The sequence below is a fragment of the Babylonia areolata genome, chromosome 5, assembly GCF_041734735.1.
Source record: "Babylonia areolata isolate BAREFJ2019XMU chromosome 5, ASM4173473v1, whole genome shotgun sequence".
Taxonomy (NCBI): Eukaryota; Metazoa; Mollusca; class Gastropoda; order Neogastropoda; family Buccinidae; genus Babylonia; species Babylonia areolata.
Window position 1 is genome coordinate 43,328,138 of NC_134880.1, and position 10,000 is coordinate 43,338,137.

General features: G+C 44.8%; 1 protein-coding gene across 4 annotated transcripts in view; it reads left to right on the plus strand.

Annotated features, from left to right (window-relative positions):
• The window catches only part of LOC143282087 (tropomyosin-1-like), an 87,540-nt gene that overhangs the window by 11,477 nt on the left and 66,063 nt on the right, over positions 1 to 10,000 (plus strand). The window contains exons 1-2 of one of the 4 annotated variants that reach the window (XM_076587567.1): positions 7,045 to 7,207; positions 7,923 to 8,070. In XM_076587567.1, coding sequence (XP_076443682.1) covers positions 7,948 to 8,070 — 123 coding nt within the window. In that variant the 5' untranslated portion in view covers positions 7,045 to 7,207; positions 7,923 to 7,947. Of the gene's footprint in view, positions 1 to 7,044; positions 7,208 to 7,576; positions 8,071 to 10,000 lie in introns of those variants that run through there. The other 3 variants (XM_076587568.1, XM_076587569.1, XM_076587566.1) reach the window with 3 other exon arrangements.

Here is a 10,000-nt window from a genome sequence, read left to right on the forward strand (position 1 = left end):
GGCGCCCTCTCACGGCGTAGAATCTGTCTCAGTGTCCGCACCTGTAGTGGGATGGGAGGATACTGCAGAGAGGAGGACAAACATCTAACTACACGGAGGAACATAAATATCTTATACAGACGAATATGAACGCTTTACATGAAATAGAAGACGAGAATAAACGTCTTATTTTACAGACGATAAACAGCATAGCAGCTCGTGGGTGTAACAGTAACGTTGTGCCTTTTTTTTTTTTTTTTTTTTTGTCTCAAGAAAAAATTCGTTCAAGTTGCGGAGGGTTTCCTCTGCTTACAAGGTGGACGTTTTCACTGTCCGTCAATCGGCCATTGCAGCGTGAGATTCACCACGACATTTCAAGTGAAAGGTGGCAGAATGGTGAAGACGCTCATCTGCCAACACAGTGTCCGTGAGGGTCTGGGTTCGATTCCCGCTCTCGCCCTTTCTTCCCGAACTTTGACTGGAAAAAATCAAACTGAGCGTCTAGCCATTCGGACGAGACAAAAATCCGAGGTCAGGGTCCAGTGTGCAGCAGGCACTTGGCGCAATGAAAAAGAACCCACGGCAAGAAAGGGGTTGTTCTCTGGTAAAATTCTGTAGAAGACGTCTACTCTGATAGGTACACAACTTGAACATGAAGGCATGCACTCAAGGCCTGACTAAGCTCGTTGGGTTATGCTGCTGGTCAGGCATTTGCTCAGCAGATGTGGTGTAGCGTATATGGTTTTATCCGAAAGCAGTGACGCCTCCTCAGTTGAGAAACTGAAACTAGTTAAACACCACGACAATGACTTGTGCTAGGTATGACGCAGTTGGCTGTTGATCTGGTAAAAATGACGAATATAGAAAGAAAAGAAAAAGGTTGGGGGTGGGGACTAGAAACAAAGAATTACCTATCATACACAAGGAAAAAAGCACAACTCCATGGCGACTGAGACTGTCACTTTATTGAGCCGGATGTCAGATTCTGTTACAATGATCTTGAGGTCGATTCAAAGTAACGAGACGCTATCGATCACTGTTTCTGACTTGATGTCCATGACACTGGCTGACTCTTGATATATATACCACAGATCGCCTATAACCTGGTGAGTTCACATTCTGTCCTCACAACAAAAGGCAAAAATCGTGGTCGATTTTTTTCTCTTGAAACTAAAAATGAATTCGTCAAAGGTATACGAAAAAATTTAATTAACACGGCAGTAAACATTACGGCGGTTTTACAAGTATAAGTTCCCATCATTCACCCAGACCTGTTTGAAGGCCATGATCAATCATGTTGATCTGTTCTACATGTAGTTTCTTAAAATTGTGTGTGTACTGGGGAATTTTTTTTCAAAGGCTTGACTTGTTTTAAAGACCGGTTAAAATGAAGGCGAAGCTGACTCGGTGCATGTAAACCTACATGATTTATTGGGTGCACCTGTTGCGTCCTGTGTGCACCTGCCGACATCAGTGCAGCACTTGTCCACCTGGGAATATGTGTCAGAGAGAGAGAGAGACAGAGACAGAGAGAGAGACAGACAAACAGACAGAGAGGGAGAAAAAAAGACAGATTACGTGGTATGAGTGTACACACACACACACACACACACACACACACACACACACACACACACACACACACACACACACACACACTCACACACACACACACACACAAACACACACACACACACACACATATATATATATATATATATATATATATATATATATATATATATGTGTGTGTGTGTGTGTGTGTGGATGTATATATATATGTGTATGTATATGTGTATTATGTATATATATGTGTATATATATAGTATATATATATATATATATATATATATATATATATGTCACACACACATACATACATACGCTAAAAAGAAGAGTGTAGGAGTTTCTCACGGTTTGTCGAAATCAAGTAAAAGTATAGGAATGTGTTGAGTACTATACCACTGAATTAACATCCCTAAAACATAAGTTACATAAGTTTGCTCCTGTTCTAGCGAGTAAATACCTCTCTCTGTTTCCCAGTCAGTTTTTGGCTTTCCCAATCGTTTTGTCCCTGTCTGTCTGTCCGTCTCTCTCTCTCTCTCTCTCTATGCTGGAGGAGGGGGATAGGAGTGGGAGGGGCAGGGGGGCGGGGAGAGGAGTCAGACTTGGTGTAAAATAGAACCTAACCAGGCGATACACAAAAATAACTCACAGTACTTATTATTCGCGGATTGTTGAAACTAATTCACTTCTCTCCCCCCTGCCCCCCTCCTTACCCCGTCCCTCCCCCCCCCCCCTCTCTCTCTCTCCCCCCTTCCCACACCCTCTTCTTCCCTCCCTCTCTCATAACTCCTTTCTCCTCAGTCCTCCTCTCTCTCTCTCTCTCCATCTCTCCTTTCCCTCCCCTCTCCCACTTTCTCTCTGAGTTTCCTGTCAGCCTTTTGAAGTTGCTCTCTGGAACCCAGGCCTGGAATGTCTGTTTTGCTTGGAATGTCTGCTTCCAGATCGCTTTTTTGGGGCCTCCACTTGACACTCGGAGCTGGGCAACAATACATCTCCATTAGCATTATCAACATCATTTTTAGCATCAAGACTTTTTGTGTCCGTCTGTGCCTGTATGGAGGCGTGTCTTGGGCATGTTTCTGGGAGGAGGAGGGGGAGGAGGAGGAGACTGAGGGGAGGAGGAGGAGGGGAGGAGGAGGAGGAGGGGGGAGGAGGAGTGGGGGAGGAGTTTTCAGTCAAACAGACTGTTGTTTGTAGATATGTTGTAGTGTCAATTTTCACATTTGAGTGTTGTCGATCAAGGGAAGGAGAGGAGGAGGGAGGGGCTAAATGGTGAGTTCGGGGGAACCAGACAGGAGGGTGGAATCGCATGAGAATTACATGGGAAATAAACAAACATTAATCACATGTATAACTATCTAAAATATATAATCTGCAGCAACATTGGTGCTATTCGCTGGGTGATATGATTACTTTTTTTTTCAACACGTGACGAATTTGCATGGGTATATCTACACATGACAGGAAAAGCAGACAGATGAAACATATTAGAATTAAGTATGCGGTTGTTGTTTTTTTTATCAGTACCTGGGGGTGTTAATGTCGGATATTCCAAGTCTACAATGGAGTCTCCCGTCGGACCGACAGATGAGTAGGCAGGCAGGCTTATCTGTCGGTGTGTGTCCTCATATGGGAGAAGAGGCCGATTCTGAATGCGCAGTACTTCCCACAGGTGTTGCAAGGGAAAACGTCTCCAGAAGTTGAGCCCTGCTTCCTTCGCTCACGCTTCTCCTAAATGGCCAGCGTTCTCTTGTTTTCAAACGTTTTTATGCCACTAGAGCACAGCATCCTCCAGTGAGATCGGTCAAGGGCATCAGTTTCCCAGGAAGCGATGTCTATGTCACAGGCTTTGAGGTTTGTCTTCAAGGTGTCCTTGAAGCGCTTGCAGGGTCTTCCACGTTCGCGGTGGCCTTCCTTCAGCTGGCCATACAAGAGCATCTTTGGGATCCTGCTGTCTGTCATGCGGACAACGTGTCCTGTCCCGCGTAGCTGGCAGTGGATCAGCAGCAGGCTTTCTATCCATTTTAAGGTGTTTTTTGTTTGTTTGTTGTTGTTGTTTTTTACAAAAGGTAACTCTTGATTAACTGTGTCGAAGCATAAGTTCCGACACTTGTAAATTTTACTGTATTTGCACGACTTATTACGGTCTTTCCAGCTTTGTCATCTACAGTCTGTCCTATGTTGGCGAGGGGTTTGCAAAAATGTATTTTCTTCCCCAACAACTTGGAGTTTTCAACTGAACATTCTCGAACCCAAATTCGTAGACACATGTTCAGGGCGCGGTAAGACACTCGAGACGTCACAGTCATCTACTGCAGCCCAAGAAGTTTCTGGTCATGACAGTTCTCTTTCGTTCCACCTGAACCCGACTTCCATGGCCGAGTGAGTGGGACTGCCTCTGTGAATCGACTTTCTAAATATAAGCTGTTCCTGCACAGGTCTCTATACGCAATCTCTAAGATGCTTATAATCATTAATTATTATTGCAGTACCATTGTATACCCATACTTCCTTCGATGTAATACAGTAATACTGCGTTTATCAAAGTTAACTCTCTCCATACGAACGGCGAAAGAGAAGACGTTAACAGCGTTTCACCCCAATTACCACCATCAAAATATTGCAAGCGGAAGGCTCTTATACTGAAGAGGTGAATGTTGACAAAGAATACAACAATTCTGACGACGGAAGCTAAAGGTTGGGTCATTCAGACACCCACTGGACATCCGAGGGGTCTGTGTAGAGGAGAAGAGAGGACTGGCCGTACTGAGTGAGTTAATCTTTCATTGTAGTGCGTTTATCCGATTTAAATTGCAATGTATTTGTTGAATTTTTCAAAATATTTAGTTGCGTCTGTTGACTACCAATTGTATCTGAGAGTAGAACTACATCATCAGCCACTAATAAGATAAACCATTCCATAAAATCAACTGTAGGGGTAGCATGATGTCTTCCTCGAACTGTTACATCAACGCTAATTAGTTCACAAACATGGACAATGATAAAGGAGTACAGACATCTCCCTGTTTTACTCCCCTTGTGCAGTTATTGTGATAAGTAAGTCTATCGCTACATCTGGTTCTCGTTTTAAACACACGGCCGTACACACTGTTCACTTATATTTAAAGTTTCCAGTAATCCCATTTTGATCAAAATATGCCACAGTAAATTCCGTCTGGTGAAATAAAATGCCTTTTAAAATCAGTTAGGGACTGATTGATAAATCAATCCGTCGCATTCGCTCTCTCTCTCTCTCTCTCTCTCTCTCTCTCTCTCTTTATGTAATGCTATGCTTTTTGTATCGCGTGTTTGTTATATTTTCCCCTTTCATGAGGGCAGGATGAAAACAAGCCATTTGTGCTTATTCCTTTTCTTCCCTCAATAAAACGTGACAAAGGACTCGTTCGTTCATTGTCCCTCTCTATCTCCCTCCCTCTCTCTCACTCAGTCTCTCTCTCTCTTTCTCCACCCCATCCCCCTTTTTTCTACTTCTCTCTCTTTCCATGTCAAGTTTGTGATTTCATTTTTGTAGTGAAAGCCTGACTTAAATTTTTCAGTTGTTATTTTATGGAGACGATCAAATCAATGGCGAAGCGGGCAAGGGTTTAAAAATACACACTGCCGGCAGTGCTTATCTATTATCCTCGGAAAACAGTAAATACTTCAAGCCTCTTCCTCCGTCCGGCCAAGACTAACAATTTCGCAGCCATCGCCTCCCTGCTGGTTCATTCAGGATCACAACACCAGTTATAAACATGTCCATGTGATAAAAAAACGATGAAGGGAAACGTTGTCGTGTTTATCTAGATCCCGTTGTTTATTTCATGCACGCATACGCACAGGCAGAGAAATAGAGAGAATGTGCATACATGTATACTTCGCGGAATTTGTCTGTGTGGGTGCTGGTGTTTCATTGCTCTTAGTGTATGTGCTGTGCGCTTGTGTGTGTGTGTGTGTGTGTGTGTGTGTGTGCGTGCACCCGTGTGTGATTGCGGTAAGTATGTGTTGGTCGCCGTGTGGTTCAGTATAACTATTCACTGGCGAACATTCATATTCATTATGATTCAAGAGCGACACAGACCAACGTGTACACTGGATAATCAACTGGCGTTTTAAGTTGGTGAACTTCAGGGACTACCCGCTTTTCCAGTGCATGTTTATCAGAGCCGTGGAAAGCGGTAAATGCAAAACATTCGCTGGTTTCTGTCATAACATTTCCATCGTATTGTATGGTAGTTCAGTGTAGTGTTGATCGCCGGTTCACTGCTGTCTAACGGCCTTTGGCTGTAGTCGTGTGTTATATAAGTGAAACAGTTTCATCATGCAAGTTTTGCATGGCGGCGCAGTCTACAGATCAGATGTCAGTGTAGTTTCTGAGAAAACGGTAATGTTAAAATCATCATCAGTGGACGCTCGTCAGTGCACGCATTCACTCGGCGCTGATTCACTCTCCCCCCCACTCCCCCATCCCCAACCCCCCATTCACACACACACACACACACACACACACACACATACACATACACACACACACACATTCAGTGACACACTGAGAGAGACGGAAAGAGACAGAAGGAACCAATGGTCTCTTCAAGTTCTCGGGCAGACTGGAGCAACCCGGCGACAGTCACACTGCTTCAAGATGTGTTAGCTGTTTTGTTTTTAAAGACAAAGCACCAGATCCACTTCAAATTTGTCTTAAAACCTGGAAAACTGACTTGAGCTATATGGTCGCCGGGGGTTCCGAACTTGACATGTTTGATCAGTTTAAAGTTAATATATGGGCGTCCACAGTCGTCTAGTTCAGGCTAGTGAATGTTTTCCACATACTCTTTGAAACCGAGTTGTAAAATCAACCAGCAGCTTTCTTGTTAAAACCAGGTGTTATATCATTCATCAAAAGAGAGAGAAAGAGATAGAAAGACAGGACACAGAGACGGAGTCACACACACAGACACACGGAGACAGAGAGACAGACAGAGACAGGGACAGACAGACAGTCAGACAGAGAAACTGACTGCATAAAATGAACCATCAAACGTTTTAATATATATATATATATATATTTTTTTTTTAAATAAATATTCACACCTGGGGCTTGTAGCCCTGAAAAAAAGATGGCTACCCCCACTTCCTGCAGAGCCAGCACCCCTCTCACAGCAGCAGTGAATGAGAGCGTAGGCAGCAGGGAGCAGGCAGCAAGGCAGGCAGCATGGCAGGCAGCGCAAGCGAAACACTGCCAGACCTGCTAGTTGTAGTGGGACCTCGCGTGCTGTCTTGCCATCCCTTTGAGCGCTCGCGGACCCCGTTTTCTCCAAAAATGGCAGTCCCCTTATCGTTCCGACTCCCTCTCATTCCTGCACCCTTCGTCCCCTCCGTTGCTTTGGACTCTTCTGATAGGCTGCTGTCTGTACAGGCAAGCTGTCTGCTCGCGAAGAAAACTGTGGAATCGGCGGGTTGTAGAAAAAGCGCTGAAGAACAGGACTCAGAGAAAGCCAAAGCCCTTTTCGAGCCTGGTGCGAGCGTTACTCGCGTGCGTCCCTTTCTCCGTTTCTCTTCCTGCTCCTTTGGGTTGGCGGCAGTCCCTCACTAACTCCCTACCTGTGTTCTTTGCTCTTTTCTTCATTTTCATCATCAACAAGTGTGCTTTTCCAGCGACAAGGTACTTAGCTCTTTGGTTTCATTTGCTTGTCATTGTTCTTTGATTTCTATTTGCTAGTCATTGCTGTTTGGGGTTTGTTGTTGTCGTTTTTCTTTCTTCCATCGGAACAATTAGTTTTCCCGAAACAACTTTATCCGTCAGTAATTACCACCACCACCACCCTCACCCCTTCATTGCCTCGATGTTGGTGGTGCCTCCACAACAGCTTGCACCACTTTCACACCCCAGCCTTGCTCTTCTTTTCTGCCCCCCCCCTTCCCCCCACCCAGATCCCACCCCCCTCTCCCACTCTACCCCCCCCTAACCCTCCACCCCTGCCGTGCTGCTTCCCCATCCCACCCTCCGCTGGCAGGGCTAAGCTCCGTGTTCGTCACTTCCTCCGCTCTCTCACTCTCCGCTCTGTCTCTGCCAGTGGCCAGCCAGTCGATCAGTCTGCATCCCTCCAGTCTTCCTTCAGCACTCTGTGCTCTCGACTTCAGTACTTCAGTGCAGGCCTGAACACCACTAATACCTCGCTTACCTACCAACCAACCTGCCCCCTCCACTTCATCATCGAACAAGGAACGAAGTGCTGTAGTCAGCTCAGGACGAAAGGCCTGCTGTGTCCTCCTCCTCCCCCCTTCAACTGAAGTTCTTGAAGTCAAGCACAGAGTGTTCATCCCCCCAGCCTCTCTTCTCGCCTTTAGTTTTTTTGCTGTTGTTTGGTTGTTGCCAGGTCGGTGTAAAGCAAATCCGCCACAATGGGTTCCATGGATCTGATCAAGAAGAAGATGCTGTCCATGAAGATGGACAAGGAGAACGCGCTGGACCGCGCGGAACAGATGGAGCAGAAGTTCCGGGATGCAGAGGAGCAGAAATCCAAGGTGAGTACACGACTGTCCTCTCGTTGGTTAGTAGTAAGTTAAAGTGATATCCTCTGTTAAAAAGTGATTAGGAAGTCATTACGAAGCTCATTGGTTTACCGCCTCTGTTGCTGTGTAGCATTGAAGTCTCTCTCTCCCTCTCTCTCTCTCTCTCTCTCTGTCTGTCTCTCTCTCTCTCTCTCTCTCTCTCTCTCTGTAACACTGTACCTTAGTTTATTGCTGTATCAGCAATGTGCTATATCTTAGGTATCATTTGCCTATGTCATCAGTGGATCGTCGAATTATGTATTGAAGACTGGATTGTGACAACAGGTTTCTAAATACTATGAGAAAAGAGCGAGGATCATTTATGTATTTCCTTTCTGAATGAAAGGTAGCATTATTGGTAATAAATTGTATGAAACGATTTCATTGTGAACTCTTTCTTTGGTTGATGTTACTATGGATTTTTATGATAAAATGCAACGTTATCAGTTAATACTGATGACAGTGCTTGTGCATTTGGTTAATAGGAATTAAATGTTATGTAGGATGTAAAAACACAACTGCTCTCCGATTACAGCTGCCACTTTGCGACATGCATAAGATGTCATAGTGCCGATAAATGTTCAACATTGATTGTGTCTTCCTAAGTCTCTCCACAATGTCAGATTATTCAAAGAGTGAGATGAGCATCAAAAGATGGTACAGCATAGTCTCTAAGCTTTAGAACAGTTTTGCCTGCAGCTGAAGCCCTGGTCCCTGATGTTGGGCCCAGAGTCAAAATACCGAGAAGACGCGGGACAGTAACTGTTCATTGATAATGCACACTAGTTGGACAGTGAGGAGGCACAAGGTTTCTTTTGAAACATCCAAAGCGTTGCGCGTTTTGCCTCCTGTCGTGACGCCTTATCGGGCCACCACGCGGCCATTTTGGAAATGTGATATTTGGCAGACCCTGTGGAGGAAGGGAGCTGACAACGTAGTTTTGTTTCGCTGAATTACGGGTTTGTCTCCCTTCATGATGGCCTCTCCCCTCCCCCTCCCGCTCCCTGCTCTTCCACTGCTTCCTCTCTCTGTCTGTCTGTCTGTCTGTCTCTCTCTCTCGTGCCTCTGTCTCTCTGTCCCTCTCTGTCTGTCTGTTGCTTCTGTATCTATCTCTGTCTCTTATTCCGTTCCTTATTTCGTTCACATAACGTTGCATCGTCAGCGAAAATTGTCGATCTTGTTCAAGCTTTCCATATTGTGCCAGTGAATCAGCTCCACTGATTCGGCCTTCCTAATCATTGTTTTTTAATCTCACCGTGTAATAGTTAGTGGATGTCAATCAACTGGACTTGGTAGTGATGTAGCACTAACTGCCTCTTGTCTAACCGCTTCGTCATAACCTAAGTGTTGTGACAATGGCCTTCAATGCCAGTAGAAGAGTAATGGCCAAATGTCTTACGGTCGTTGTAAAAAAAATAAAAAAAATAATAAAAAAGCTTTAACGCTGTTGTTCTCATTGCTGCTCTGCATCGCTGTGCCGCTGCTGCGTTCGGCTCCTGAGCTTAGCTCAATCTATGGTTGAAGACTTCTTTTGTACAGAGGCCGGCTGATTGGGAACTGAGCCTCAGCAGCTGAAGTCGAAAGTGCATGACTCAGAGGCGGAGAATGTGGCACGCTTGTTGCTGGTCGTTTTTGTCAGTGCACGTGCTGTTCGTTTTCAGCTATTTTTATCCTGTACTATTTTTGAAACAGATTCTTATCATGACAACGGCCGCGTTGTGCCCCAATCGTATCATGTGGTTTGTTGTACTACAACACAAGCCGTTAAGTTCGCTATTATGTTGCTCAGTATTGGCAAATCAATAAATTATCGGGTCAAGTTCAAGAATTTTGGAACTTACCATCGCATTGTTAGTTGGTGAAGTCTCTAAACTTGGAAAATATATATTGTTATTCTTCTGAA